The sequence below is a fragment of the Monodelphis domestica genome, chromosome 2 (genome assembly GCF_027887165.1).
Source record: "Monodelphis domestica isolate mMonDom1 chromosome 2, mMonDom1.pri, whole genome shotgun sequence".
NCBI lineage: Eukaryota > Metazoa > Chordata > Mammalia > Didelphimorphia > Didelphidae > Monodelphis > Monodelphis domestica.
The window spans coordinates 503,095,916-503,111,891 of NC_077228.1; the positions used below are offsets into that span (position 1 = coordinate 503,095,916).

General features: G+C 40.5%; 1 protein-coding gene across 1 annotated transcript in view; it reads left to right on the plus strand.

Moving 5' to 3' along the window:
* The window catches only part of ASIC2 (acid sensing ion channel subunit 2), a 396,698-nt gene that overhangs the window by 289,294 nt on the left and 91,428 nt on the right, over positions 1-15,976 (plus strand). Inside the window, exon 3 of the mRNA XM_056819461.1 lies at positions 7,149-7,276. Coding sequence (XP_056675439.1) covers positions 7,149-7,276 — 128 coding nt within the window. The remainder of the gene's footprint in view (positions 1-7,148; positions 7,277-15,976) is intronic.

Below are 15,976 nucleotides of genomic sequence, written 5' to 3' on the forward strand. Positions count from 1 at the left end.
AAAACAGTGAGATGCTCATCAGTCTTCTTCGGTTATGGGATGATTTTATTTTATTTTTTTAAACCTTTATTTTATGTCTTCATGTCAATTCCAAGAGCAGCAAGGATGAGGCAATGAGGGGTTAAGTGACTAGCTCAGGGTCACACAGCCAGAATAAGATCAGATTTGAACACAGGACCTCCTGTCACGAAGTCTGGCTCTGAAGTCACTGTGCTACCTGTCTGCCCCTCCAGGATGATTTTTAAGAAACAAACTAGTCCCAAACTGACAAGTCTACTGACCAACGCAAGCCCAACAACAGCCCATAAGTCTCCATATGTGTGTGTGTATATATATACATATATATATATATGTCTCTAGATTCTTAAGAATCCAAACAATTCAACCAACATTTATTAAGCCCCTGCTATTTGCAGTGTCGGGGGCTGAGGCAACAAAACAAAACAAAACAAAATACCCTGAAACAGGGACCCCTACTCCCCTCCTGCCGTCAAGGAGTTTCTGCTATGGATGGAATGCTGAATTTAGAGTCCTGCGCTAGTCACTTGCTACCTAAGTGACCTTGGGCAAGTCACTTCACCTCTCTCCACCTCATTTTACCTCATCTGTGAAGTGGGTATAATGGTAGCACCTACTTCCCAAAGTTTTGTAAGACTCAGGTAAGATAATGCATTAAAAATGTTCTGTGTTCAAGGGGATGTGTCAGATACTGAGGAAATAAAGGCAGAACCATTGAATGGTCCCTGCCTTCAGGAAGCTGGTACAAGGAGTAGACATTGTACTTGAGGTCAAGAAGACCTGAGTTCAGATCCATCTATGATACTTACCAGTTGTATGACTTCCATTTCCTTCCCTAGAAAATGGGAATGGTTCAATTTTTCTGGGTGATGGGAAATTTCAGTGATTTTCAATCATTTCAAGCTGCTTTCTGAAATAAAGGCCTATTTTTTTTTAGTCTTTACTTTCCATCCCAGAAATAATATTGTGTACTAGAATTGGTTCCAAGGCAGAAGAGTGGTAAGGGCTAGGCAAAGAAAGTTAAGTGACCTGCTCAGGGTCATACAGCTAAGAAGTGTCTATGGCCAGATCTGAACCCAGGACCACCTTTCTCCAGGCCTGTACTATCAAGCTGCCCTAAGGCCCATATTTTTAACATGAAAATTCCTTTGGTGAGTCTATATAGCTGGGAGTCAGTGAGTACCACAGGCTCTGAAGGACCAGGGTCAGGAAATTTATAGCACCTATCCCATAGGGTTATTGCAAGGTACAACTAAAATAAGCTAAGAAGAGTTCTGAAAGCTTTAAAGGACACATAAAGGCCAGCTATTATAATTGTGATCCTACAGGTGCCTTGAACCCAGCCTGGGAAAATCACCCTTTGTCTCCTCTTGGTGAAATTGTAGGCACCATTGGCTGACACACTTCTCCCTTTCTCATTTCATTTCCAATAGAAATAGCCCATCCCTTTCCCTTGGCAGCTAGTGGTCCTGCCCTTAGAGCTTGTCTCACTAAAATAGAAGGTTTCTTAATCTCCTAATTTGAGTGTTACTTTTTTGGCAGCTTCTAATGGCTCTTGAAATCCAATTTTGACATTTCCACCATAGCCTCCTGAGATGAACTGAATATTCTTTCACCTAATCTAAGCTCCGCACATATTCAAAATCCTAATATTGCCACAACATTTTCTATATCTTTTAATGCAGGTTCCTTCTAGGGAAAGAGAGAAGCCAGTTTCTTTCTATAGTCCCTTTCTCATGGTAGGAGGACTGGATTTGGGAAAATCCACACAATTCAGTTCAGTTCAACAAGCCAATCAATCATCTATTCAACAATAAGAAAGAAGGGAGGGGGGAGGGAGGGAAGAAGGAAGGAAGGAAGGAAGGAAGGAAGGAAGGAAGGAAGGAAGGAAGGAAGGAAGGAAGGAAGGAAGGAAGGAAGGAAGGAAGGAAGGAAGGAAGGAAGGAAGGAAGGAAGGAAGGAAGGAAGGAAGAGAGGGAGGGAGGAAGAGAGGGAGGGAGGGAGGGAAAAAGGAAAGGAGGAAATAAGGACAGGAACAAAGGAAGGAAGGGAGAAAGGAAAGGAGGAAGGAAGGAAGGAAGGAAGGAAGGAAGGAAGGAAGGAAGGAAGGAAGGAAGGAAGGAAGGAAGGAAGGAAGGAAGGAAGGAAGGAAGGAAGGAAGGAAGGAAGGAAGGGAGGGAGGAAGGGAGGAAGGAAGGAAGGAAGGAAGGAAGGGAGGAAGGGAGGAAGGAAGGAAGGAAGGAAGGAAGGAAGGAAGGAAGGAAGGAAGGAAGGAAGGAAGGAAGGAAGGAAGGAAGGAAGGAAGGAAGGAAGGAAGGAAGAGAGGAAGGAAGGAAGAGAGGGAGGGAGGGAGGGAAAAAGGAAAGGAGGAAATAAGGACAGGAACAAAGGAAGGAAGGGAGAAAGGAAAGGAGGAAGGAAGGATAGGAAGGGAAGAAGGAAGAAAGGGAGTTGGATATTTTAATGTATCAAGCAAACAAATCAATTTTTAAAAAAAGAAATACCTTTTAGCTTGGCCAGCTGCTGTCTTTTAATAAAACTTTAAACAGTCTTAAAAAAGAGAAGGAAAAAAAAACTAGTCCTTGATCTTAAGGACCTTCCATTTTACTTACATCTCCCAGTGGAAGGGAGGAAACCTGAACAAGTAAGTACAAAATAGAGACAAAGTGAGGAGGGAGATCATTCCAGGGGAGGAAGAATAGTCTTTATTAAGACTTGGAAATGAGAGGCAGAATATTGTTAACAGCTACTAGCCCAATCTGATTGGAATAGAATGTATATCAAGAATGCCATGAAATAAGATAAGAAAGGTAAATGGGAGCTAGATTGTGAAATGTCAGGCTGAGGTGTAGGTAATAGGGAGCCACTGAAAATTTTTCAAGTGAGGAGAGGGATGGATAGCATGGTCGTATCTGTATTTTAAGAATTTGGAGTCTAGAGGTGGAGAAAACACTTTGTAGCTTCTCCCCTCTCCTAAACCCACAACTGCAGTTGTCTGCCCTGTGAATGAGCCCATGCCTTCACACATACATACATATATATTTATCCTCCAATTTCTTTGAAAAGATTACATCTATCCAGTTGGAGCTTCCTTAGCTCCCCATCTCTAGTTCTCACAATTTCTCATCTTTGTTTCCCAATCTCCCATCATTCCTTTTGATCTCAGAGGAAGAAGTATCTTTGTTGCTCACTAAAGCAAATCCCCTTATCTGTGCCTATGATCTCCTTCTCCATCCTACTCTGGTATTTTACTCCAGAAATTTTCCTCCATCTATCATGTGACAATTAACATTCACTGACCATCCTATCCACCTGTGAACATGCTCAAGTCTTCCTCAATCCTAATTAAAAATAAAAACCTTTCATTGTCCATTCTGTCCCAAATTATCTTCATCAGTGCTGTCAAACAGATCGAAATAAGGGCCACTAAACTGCACTTAAGTGTTTCTTATGGCCATTACTGACTTAGAAAAGTGCATAGTAGCATTGTCTAGGTACAATACAATGCAATACAATACAATATAACCTAACAACACAATATGATACAACAGCATTTACTAAATGCCTGTCTTGTGTCAAGAATTGTGCTAAGTGCTGGGGATACAAATAAGAAAAAGAAATACAGTTTCTGCCCTTAAGGAACTTCCAGTCTAATGGGGGGAGACAACACTGAAAGGCAGGGAGAGTAGGGAATATCCAGCATGGGGGCATCATGCATGGTTCATGCCTTGTGGAGTGAAAACCTGCCAGAGATGCAGATAGAAGGCGATGAATGAACTGGAAAGTCCAGGATCCAGCACTCTATAACAGAAAGCTTTGGTGCTCTACCCTCTAGCCCTCCAATCAGACGGAAGAGCAGGCTGAGGGGGTTGGGAACAAGTTGAGTATCCAAAGCTGAGTTATTAGCATCATGATGAGATTTCGGGTGATCAGCTTATCCTGAGAGGGGCATCATGAAGTTGAAACCAAGCAGAACCAAAGATGTTAATTTCTATGAAATATTTCCCAATTACATTTTAATCTAGTCCCCTGGATTTCACACCTCTATGCAATTACTGAGTTCTTTCTCCCTCTTTTTCACTAAAGCGTCTTTATAAAGTTGTCTGCTTCTGAGGCTGCTAATTCCTCTGCATCCCCTTGTAGACACAGATTCACACCTGCTCCCCCTGATCAGCTCTGTCCATGTCCTCCCCACATACACCACCCTTCTTTAATTTCTCCTACACAAATTTCTTCTCTGTTCAAATCCATCATTTGGGTAATAGTATCATACATAGATCTCTGGCTGGGAGTAACCTTACAGAACATGTATCAAACACCCAAATGAGGACTGTAATACTCCCTGGTATGGCCCAAACAAGATTAAAATGTAACTGGGAAATGTTTTACAAAACAAATAAAAATATAATACAGCATAGATAATGTTAATTTGTGGTTTTTTCAATCAATAGCCAGCCTGTAGGGATTCCTTTCTATTGAAATTTGATACCTCTGCTCTAGACCTCTCATTTTACAGATGAGGAAACTGAGACCCAGAGAGGTAAAGAGAATTGCCCATGGTCACACAGGTAATAAGTGACGAAGGTGGGGATTTGAACTCAGGTCCTCTGAAGCTAGAACTAGTGTGTTTTACACTGCATTTCTTTTTCAGTCATGTCTGACTCTTCGTGACTCCATTTGGGGTTTTCTTAGCAGAAATTCTGGAGTGGTTTGCTGTTTCCTTCTCCAGCTCATTTGACAGAGGAAGAAAATGAAACTAACAGGGTGAAGTGATTTACCCAGAATCACACAACTAGTAAATGTGTCTGAGGTCAGATTTGAACTCAGGAAGATAAGCTTACTTCAGTCCCAGAGCTCTATCCACTGCACCATCTACCTGCTGGGCAATGCTACTTTTTTATAATAGTTGTTCATTTGAGCTCCATGGAAACTTACTTAAATTGTATAGCTTCCCCAGTGCCTAGTACACTTCTCTACACCAATAAGTGTTTAATAAATGCATATTGAAATTTGGTTGAATTCCTGGCCCAGCCAGAAACATTTCTCTGAGTCAAAAATATAGCCAAGTATCCTAACTTCCTTGGAATTCCTTGTCTACAACTCGGGCTTTCTGTCCAAGATCCTGATCAATTTCCCCATCTTCCATCTTCTCCTAACATCTGGCTTCTATAAACATCATGATCCTGACTCTTCCTGGCCTTTGAATGCCTTCCTTTGTTCTGGTCTCTCTAGCCCAGAGCCCAAACTACTTACCTGGCTTTCCAGAATTCGCTGCCTTCTTCCAAGAATTCCCTACCTCTAATCTTGTTCAGGACCTTGCCCTTGGCTTTCTTGGTCCCAGTTATGCCCTGCCCCAACACATTCATGTCACCCTAGGGCTCTTCCTTAACTCCTTTCTCCTTCCCCTCTTATCTTCCTCCCATCCCTCTGATCTGCTCTCTCTTCCTTTCTTTTCACCCCCTTTATGCATTTCTTTTCAAATATCCTTTGATTCGGGTTCCTTCATTCAGACTGGCTTTTCCTGCAATTACTTTAATGAGAGAGAACTATCTGCAGAGCTATCTAACTACCTCCCATTTCTATAGATATTAGCTGAGAACACAGGTCTGCACAATAAGCCAGCTGATGTTCTCCCAATACATCTTCCTAAAGGCCATTGCTCCTAGGGGTTGGGGGGGGGGATAGTAAACAAAAGCTCTGCCATTAATAAAGCCACCTACACCTAGCTGTCTCACATCCTGCTATTTCCCCTTAATGTCCTTCTATTCCTCCATCCTGTTTCTTTCAGAGGGGGGTGAGTGGGTGGCATGGCAGACCAGTAGATATTTTCCAGGCCACTTAGTTTCTTCTGACCTCAGCTTCCTCAGACTTAAAATGGGTATGTTCTTTTTGCTACCTCCCAAAGTCATTGTGAAGATCTACTGAGATAAGAGAGGAAAGTCATTTTGTAAACTGCAAAGCATCACACCAAGGTGGGATCCAGAATTAGCATGTTGCTATAATTAACATTGTTATTACTTTGGCTTTGAAAATAACTAGCTGTGTGAACCATGGTGAGTCAGTTATAAAAGATGAGTCAATATAAAATCTTGTTTGTGGTTCAAACCCTTCATAAACTGTTCCCCCCCCCCCACCTTTCCAGCCTTCTTAGACATGCCAACACCCTCCACATACACACAAAGATGCTGAGATCCACTGACGCTGGCTGCCTTCCTTTTCCTTAAACAACATACTTCATCTCTCAGCTCTGAATACTTTCTCAATTATTTCCACATTCCTTCAGGTCCTAACTAAAATCTTACCATTTAACTGAAGGCTTTCCTGATCTCTCTTAATTCTAGTGCTTTCCCTCTAGTTGTTCATTGATTCCAATTTTCCCTGTATATAAGTCTATAATTGTTTACATGTTGTTTAGCCCATTAGACTATGAGTTCCTTGTGAGCAAGAGCTGTTGTATTTTTGTTGTTGTTGTTGTTGGGTTTTGTTTTGTTTTTTTCCTTTCTCTGCATCGCTCATATTTAGCATAGTGTCTGGCACATAGTAGGCACCTAATTGTTTAGTGACTTTCTGGCCAGAGAAATCTTATTGGTAACTCCTACCCTTGCCACATAACCAAGCCATCTTATCTTTTTTCTTTTGTTCATTCATTCTCTTCCTATCATGCATTTCCTTGATGACATCTTTTGCTCCTTTTCTTATATGGAATTTCTTAATGATTTTATGTTGCAGCCTCCTCACACCAACCATGACCCTCTTATTGCCCTCTGGGTAATATTCATTTTCAATTTTTCAGACATTTATGCAATCCATGTCCACATGAAAGACAATGCCTGTCGAATATTGCCATTTTTAAAAAGGGGAGCTTTATTTCTAGGGGAAATTTAAGGTCATTAAAAAAACTCCACGATTAATTTTCTGAAGCCAATCCAGACCTGTACCCAATGGGTCCTAAGTGGAAATTGAATGACTCGCATGTTGCTAAGGTATTCCCATAGTATGGATTTGGACACTGAAGACACAGAAATAAATTAGTTGAGTGACCTTGGCATGGGGAGGGGGTTTCTATAGACTTTTCATGAGGTCTATTGCTGCTAATTGAATGTCTCCACTTTTCCTGTTTCTTCTTTCAGATGAAACGACTTTTGAAGCTGGAGTAAAAGTTCAGATTCACAGTCAGTCTGAGCCACCCTTTATCCAGGAGCTAGGCTTTGGTGTGGCACCAGGATTCCAGACTTTTGTGGCCACACAGGAGCAGAGAGTAAGTCCTTAGTTCACTAGTACACTTGATTGGTGATTCTGGGTCTATTAGTGTTTCCTCGAAAGAGAACCAGTCTTAAAGTCGGGGAACCTGGAGGGCAGTCTCAGTCCTATCACTAACAGACTGTGTGTCTCTGGAGAAATCATGTCATCTCACTGGGCTTTAGCATCTTTATTTGTAAAATGCTGGTCTTGAACTAAGGGATCTTTACCATCCCTTATAGAGCCAATCTAACAGAATTTTAAAAAAAATTCTATTGTTGTTATTGCTGTTGTTGTTATTTCCCCCTCCTTGGTTAGAATCCAAATTGAAGAAAGAAGAGGGAAAAGGCCTGGTCAGAGAAGGCCCTTTCACCTGAAATGGGAAAAACTAGAGATCTAATCTCTGCTGTGCCACTTTGAGTGGATCCAAGTTTCCCCCACTATGCCAGGCCCATCATTCCAACTCTTCAAAGTAGAGGGTGATGAAATCCGTTTATTTCCTCTTTAATTTGCTAGCTATTTATTTTCTTTTTTAAATGTTTCCTTCTGTTTTTAGGGGTGTGCTCATTCTGAGATTTCTGGAAGCCTTTGTAAAGAAGCCGGTTGCTAAGAATATTGCTAAGGGTGATTAGCTAATCAAGGCTAATAAGAAGCTCCAGGTAGAATAGGAGAGTGTGAGTTAAACAGACAGGTCTTGACCTGAGCAAAAGAAAGAAAGATGTTATATTCTCCTAGAGAGTAAAGTAGATAAATACCTTCTTCTTATTGAGACTATTCTCCTAGAGAGAAGAATGGAACAATGCCTCTTTTTGATTGGAAAAAGAGACATGGGAGGTTTGCCCTTTATTGGTGAAGAGGCTATGCAAAGCTTCCTTCTAGGGCAAAGAAAGAAAGGAGAAACATACAGACAGAGATGGGGGGGGGAGATAGACAGACAGACAGACAGATGGATTGACAGAAACAGAGAGAGACGGAGAGACACAGAGAAAGAGAGAGAGAGACAGAGAAAGAAGGGGAGAGAGATAATAGAGAGAGAGAGAGAGGGAAAGAGAGATAGGGAGAGGGAGAAAGAAGAAGAAAATGATTTAGATTAGAAAACTAAAATTATAAACACAGGAAAGCTGCATTTTATCTCCTGTCTTTCTTGATCATTTATTTTGTCTGATAGCTAAGAGATCAAGAGAAAAGAAAAGGGCATTGGGGTCAGTAGAAATAATCAATGGACTTTGACACAGAGCAGGCCTAGATAATTGGAGAGAAATCCATTGTGGTATAAAGTAGACCTACCTGGAAAATAGAAAATCTAGATCCTACTTCTGACAGAATTCCTCCTACTAATTGTATGGTCTTGAGTAAGTCATTTCTATGGGCTTTCAATGTTACCTGAGCTTCCCTTCACCTCAGACATTCTCTGATTCTACATTAGGAAGAGAAAATTTTGCCATAGTTGTCAGATTTATAAAAGGATCCAAGGTTCTCTTACCTAAGTGAAGGGATAAATGAGGTGGAAAACACCTAGAAGATTTTTTTCTTTGTTTTGTTCCATTTTTTTTAAGTTTTCCCTGAAGTGTCTTTAAGTATGTAATTTGATTGAAGTTGCTTGTTTTACTGTATTCATGTATGTAGATATAGATAGATATATATTTATATACATATATTTTCAGGTGGATCTATAATTTCATCAATGTAATGAACTAAGTAATTCCACTAATTAAAATCAGCAACTCTTCCATAATATGTAGAATGAGGATTTTCCTAGAGCACTAAAATACAAAGTCACGTGGCCATTGTGTATCAGAGGCAAGAATTGTTGGATTAAACAGAATTAACTAGTAATGGTAGCCACTCCAGCTATGACAATCTTACCACTGCCCATTAGGAAAGAATTCTTGGCTGATCTTCAGGGATTTCTCTTTCCATTCCAAGATCAAAGACAAGAGGGCACAAGTATGGTACTTCCTAGACACAAAAAAGCACTGGATTCCTTCCCTCTGGATGAGGAGGTAGTGATTTGGGAGGTTTTAATGAAACCAAAGGAAATAGGGACTGAAAAATATCAAGGATCCTTGCCCTAAGATCATGGGTTACTGAGAACATCTATTCTCAGTGGATGAAGTTTCTCCATGGGAAATTCTTTACCAGGATTAAAATAAGAGTCCTGAATTTAAAAGAAATTAATATTATTAGCTAATAATGACTATATTAGCTACTAAAACAATAACTTTGTGCTGATCATAGCAGCCAACATTTGTGTAGGCTTTAGGGTTGACAAAGCTCTTAACAAACATTCATTATCTCCTCATGAAAGATCATCTCATTTCTTTAGAATTAAGCATGCAAACCCCCCACACACACCCCGTTCTTAAAGGAGGCTGCAGTAGCATGTATAGAATTTAAAAGACGGAGCTGTGACTGAATTCACCATTTATGAAGGTCTCTTATGAACAGGGGTGTGCTAGTAAATGTTTAATTACCCACTCTCTGAAAACACAGAGCACACTTTTAATCTGCATTATTAATATTTTTCCATCAGCAAAACAACAATCAAGACCTGATTTGTAGCATTTGCCAAATTCTGAGGTGTAAGTGCTCATTGAAAATTTAAACAATTGGCTCTCTTGAGCCAATATACGTGATTTCCAGCATATCCCTGCCAAACCACACAAAAATGAAATGAACAATGAATAGAATTGTATTATTTCTTACCCCTTGCTACTAAAAATCAGATTCCATGAGGAAAGTGACTGCATAGGATCATAGAACCAAAGATAGAAAGGCTGTCAACAAGGACCTAGGATTCCTTTCTTTTCCAGGTGAGGAAATTAAGTCCCACAAAAATCAAATGACCTGCTTAAGGTCTCACAGCTATTATGTGACAGGAAAGCCAGGCTTCCATAGCTCCTTCAAATCTGAGTTAAAGCCCCATCTTCTACAAACCTTTCCCAATCTCCCTTTAATACTAGTACCATTCTTCTGTTAATTATCTCCAGTTTATCCTGACTATCTGTTAATACTGAAAGAGATACTACCTCCAAAAGGAGATAGTTTAATGGAAAGGATCTAGAGGGACTGGAAATGGAAAGAAACCCCAACTAGGAACCTCCCAGGGCCAGTGAAGCACAACCCTTGCAATTATAAAAAAAATCAAGTTTATTGAGGGTAGGGGAAATGATAAATAAAGTCCTCAATCTACATAAATATAACTCCTCCCACCAATCTACATTCCCCCTCATGGGGTTTGCTCTTCTGGTCTTCTCAAGCCCTTCCTATTCACTCCCTGATCTTATCTAGACCCCAAAAAGCTATCTGACTACCTATATACTACAGATTGTCTTTAAAAGGATGAGGATGCAGGACTCACAGATATACTGACTCCTTATCCAAAGCTTGGGTTGGCTTCCTAGGTAAACCCAAAGTCCTAGGTGACAAAACCCTTGGGTTTACCTTAGCCAAGTTGTTTCTGACAAGTTGATCTCTGTACTTCAGGGAAAGGCAGGTCTCCTCCAAGGCAATTCTCCAACCCAGAAATTCCTAATCTTTCCACAAGATTAGTCAGTCTTTGCCTAGGGGATCCCAAAACAAAGATCCTCCTTACCAGCTCAGAGGAAAGCCAGATCAAGAGAGACTTTTAAACCCAGTAAACTCCCCAAATCCTCCTCTCCTTCCAGGATCTTCTCCCAGGGTTTGTGTCTAAATTCTCTTCCTTTCCTCTTGTAGTCCATGCATTTTTTCTCTATCCCTTATCACTTATCCTTATAATATGTATAGTTTGTACATAGTTGTCTGCTCCCATTATAATGTGAACTCCATGATCACAGGACCTGGTTTTTTCCCCTTTATTTGTATCCCTAGTATTTAATATTGTTCATGGTTCACAGTAGGGGCTTAATAAATATTTCTTGACCTGAGAGTCCAGAACCATGAATCCAAATCCAGCACTCATTCCGCTGTACTATCCTAAGATGCACTTCATGCATTTTTTCCTCTCTCACCGCCCCCCCCCAGTAGAGTACCTAGCATAAAGTCAATATTTAATATTTGTCAATTCAATTCATTTCAGTTATAAGAGGACTCAACCCTGCCATATGAGATCAATTGAAGGAACTAAGGATGCTTACCCTGAAAACAGAAACCAAGATTAGGATGGAGTGCAGGGAGTGGTGTATGATATTTAATAAATGTTTGTTGATTCAATTCAGTTCATTTGTAAGAGAACTCAACTCTGGCATGTGAGATCAATTGAAGGGACTAAGTATGCTTATCCTGAAAGCAGAAACCAAGGTCATGGTGGAGTGTGGGGAGTGGTATAGGATAGTTATCTTCAAATATTTGAAGGTTTGTCATTTAGAAGAGGAATTAGACATTTTTTATAACTTCAAAGGACAGAATTGGGCCAAAATATCATGCAAGTGTGCAGTGCAAATTGTTTTCAGTTCCATTTTTCCAACGGTTATTAAACATCTACTAAGTTTCGAACACTATTATCAGTGAAGGATACAGAAATGTCAAATGTCACAGTTCTTGCCCTCAAGGAGATCACATTCAAATAGTTGATATATGGCATCATGTACACATATATTTGAGTAGAAGTTGCAGAGAGGTAGATTTAGGCTCCATATCAGAAAAAAAAAAATGTCTTACCAAAGTTGTCCAAAATGAACTGCTTCAGGAGGTGGTGTATTCCTTTTTATTTTTGAATTTTTATTTTTAATTTCAAACATTGTTCCTTGGTTACAAAAATCATTTTCTTTTCCTCTCTCCCCTTCCCCTTCCCCTCCCATAGCCAACGTGCAGTTTGACTGGGTATCGCATGTGTTCTTGATCAGAACCTCTTTCCATGTTGTTGGTATTTGCAATAGGATGTTCATTTAGAGTCTATATCCCCATTCATATCCCCTTCGACCCATGTCATTAAGCTGTTGTTTTTCTTCTGTGTTTTTACTCCCACAATTTTTCTTCTAGATGTGGATAGTGTTTTTTCTCCTATAATCCTCTGGGTTGTTCATGATCACTGCATTACCACCAATGGAGGAGTCCATTACATTCGATTGTGCCACAGTGTATCAGTCTCTGTGTACAATGTTTTCCTGGCTCTGCTCCTTTCACTCTGCATCACTTCCTGGAGGTTGTTCCAGTCTCCATGGAATTCCTCCACTTTATTATTCCTTTGGGCTCAATAGTATTCCATCACCAACAGATACCACAATTTGTTCATCAATTCCCTAATCGAAGGGAATCCCCTCATTTTCCAATTTTGGGGAGGTGGCACATTCTTAATAAGAGGAGTATGGCAAGAAGTCTCAATTACCTCCTGTTAGAGATGTTTTACAAAGGAATATTGGTCAGGTATGGATTGGTCTTTCAGGATCCTTCAAAATCTGAGAGTATGTAGGTCTTAGAGGTGCCTAGAAGCCTTCATTCTGGGGGTTCCCTGGCCCTGTTTCATCCAAAGATGCCCTTAGCCTATGGAATATTGCCAGTAAACCTCAAAAGACAAGAAACAAGTGCTCTGTTCTCTTTGTCCCCTCCTCCATCTACACCTAGCACCATTGATTGAAGGATCCAATTCAGTTAATCCATTAGCCTCTATTCTCTAGCTCATCTCTTTTCCCTCTGTATCCTCAATCACACCTCTTTCTAGACAGACATGCTATCTCTGAAAGTCTTCAAAGGAAAGGTGAATAACCAGGCATCAGGGATATAGAGGGGGCTATTATTCAAATATGGATTGTACTGCATGGCCTCCCTTCCAGCTATGAGATCCTCTGCCTCTGTGATTCCAAGAAAAACATAGCTTGAAATTTTCTTCTTTGCTACTAGTTTTGTCTGTTATCCAGTGAGATCTGGCAAAGGTTAGAGAGGAGGTGATGGGCATTGACATTCATTTTTCCTGGCACTTCTTTTGAATGTTGAGTACTAGATCAGCCATGGGAAAGAATGTTAACAGAGATAAAAGGCTTGGACTCTGCCTTCAGGGAACGTGCCTAGCAGGTAGGGAATCTGAACAAACACCAAAAAGGATGACCTTGTAAAATAAGAAAGCAAGATAAGATGAGAGCCAAAATAATGAGCATGTATATGGTGTAAATTCTACATTTGTCCAAATAGTTCCATTTGTCCAACAGTTATTAAGTACCTGCCAAATTTCAAACATCGTGTTCTCATTGAAGGGTGCAAAATTTAAAATGCCATTGGCCTTGCCTTCAGGGAGATTACATTCTAATAGCTACTCTATGGAATATTCACAAACGTTCCATACTAGGTGGACTGACAGAGCCAAGGGAGATATTTAGACAAAGAACTTTAAGAACATCTGAGGGAAAAGATTACTTTTAATTGATGGAAGGGATTATAAGGGGTCCACGAAGAGATTGCCACCTTTGCTGGATGATCTTGAAGCAAGTTATAGTTTGATGAGGGGAGAAAAGAGGGTTGAACTCACAGTCAGACTACCTCAATTACAACCTCAACTCTGATACTTACTGTGTGACCTTGGTTAAGTCATTTAACTTCTGAGTGTCAGTTTCTTCAGCCCTAAAATAAGATAGTTGCACTAAGGGGATGCCTTTGGTCCCCTTCCTGTCATTCTGTAGCTATAATTCCATGATGAGTTAGAGATGTGCAAGAAATGTATATTCCATGTAGGAGGAAATTTTGCTCAAGCAGGGCTGTGCAAGAGGCCAGCAAGCACATTGTCCAACTTGACTGGTCATCAGTTGCCTGAAGGGGAATCTGGTGAAGTCAGACAGCTTGGAAACAGATTATAAAACACCTTAAATGACAAACTAAAGAATTTGTATTTTCTCCTAGGGGCAAAGGGGAGCTAATGAATGTTTTTGAGCAAGAGAAAAACTGACATGCTCTTACTGGTAAATCATATTGGCAACTGTAGGGGGGAATGGATTGGAGAAGAAAGAGCCTGGAAATGGAGACCAGTTAGGAGACTATTATAACAGTACATAAAAGTGGGGTGAATGGAATACATCAGGCAAAGCTTTCTTGAGGAAATGGATTTTTACAGAAGGGGAAGAGAAGGGAATACCCATTTACTGAGCTCCTACTATATACCATGCACTGATCTAAGTGCTCTTTACAAGGGATGAAGATTGGCTTTTCTTCCTGAGATGAGAACTAGATTTCTGGTATTTCCTGGAAAGGGATAGAATATTGGTCTCTTTCTTTTCTAACCCTGAGTCCGAGGCAATGAAGTGTGACCCACAAGGAATTGGTAAAGCGGATCAATTCTGCTTTCTAAAGAAGATACAGAGGCGCCTTCTGTACGTGCTTTGTTCCTCGAATGCAGTGAGAAGGAACATTCTCAGAGCTGCCCGGATCTCTACTGGGTGGGGGAAGGGATGTTCTCTCAAGGACACAAGCAGCATCTGCCAAATTGTTCTGTTGCCATTCTCTGCCCTAACAGCTGCCAGGGGGGGCCCTCCCCATACAGGGTAGAATGCAGAGAGATATAGGGAGCCAGGATGCTGTGAAGGTAAACAGTGACAAAGAAGCCTCTGAATATTCATCAGCAATAAAGACTCCTAGCTCTTGAGATAGTGACTAGGTTGGGGGCACTAGGTGGTATAGTGGTTAGATCACCAAGCCTGGAGTTGGGAGAACCTGGGTTCAAATTTGACCTTAGACACTTCCTAGCTATATTACCCTGGGCAAGTCACTTAACCTCAGTTGCTTTACCCTTACCACTCTTCTGCTTTGGAATCAATACTTAGTATCAATTCTAAGACAGAAAACAAGGGTTTAAGACAATGAAAGAGAAATAGTGATGGGAGTCTGTGGAGGTGTTTCACATGAAGCTTAAGGAACAGGACTGTCCCTAATATTCAGTTGTAAAGTAGATGACATTCCTTAAATTGTAAGCTCCTTGAGGACAAAGATTGTCTTTTGCCTCTTTTTGAATCCCTAGTGCTTAACACAGTGCCTAGCATGTAGTGAATGCTTAATAAATGTTGATTGATTGATTATGTAAGCCTTTATCTCTGCTTAAACATTAATAATACCACCATTCCACTAGCCAATACCCTCACAACTCTTCCTTCCTACCATCAAAATTTTACATCAGTCCTCAATTTATATAAGATGTGGTTAAGTGAAGCAGCTTAAAGTGAAGCCCCCTCCGAGGAGCACTTAAATTTTATTTTATTTTATTTTATTTTATTGAACCCTTACCTTCCTTACCTTACCTTACAATTCCCTCAGAATTGTCCTGGACCATTGCATTGCTGTTAATAGAGAAGTCCATTACATTCGACTGTGCCACAGTGTATCCATCTCTGTGTACAATGTTCTCCTGGTTCTGCTCCTCTCACTCTGCATCACTTCCTGGAGGTTGTTCCAGTCTCCATGGAATTCCTCCACTTTATTATTCCTTTGAGCACAATAGTATTCCATCACCAACATATACCACAATTTGTTCATCCATTCCCCAATTGAAGGGCATCCCCTCATTTTCCAATTTTTTGCCACCACAAAGAGCGCAGCTATGAATATTCTTGTACAAGTCTTTTTCCTTATTATCTTCTTGGGGTACAAACCCAGCAGTGCTATGGCTGGATCAAAGGGCAGACAGTCTTTTAGCGCCCTTTGGGCATAGTTCCAAATTGCCCTCCAGAATGGTTGGATCAATTCACAACTCCACCAGCAATGCATTAATGTCCCTACTTTGCCACATCCCCTCCAGCATTCATTACTTTCCTTTGCTATC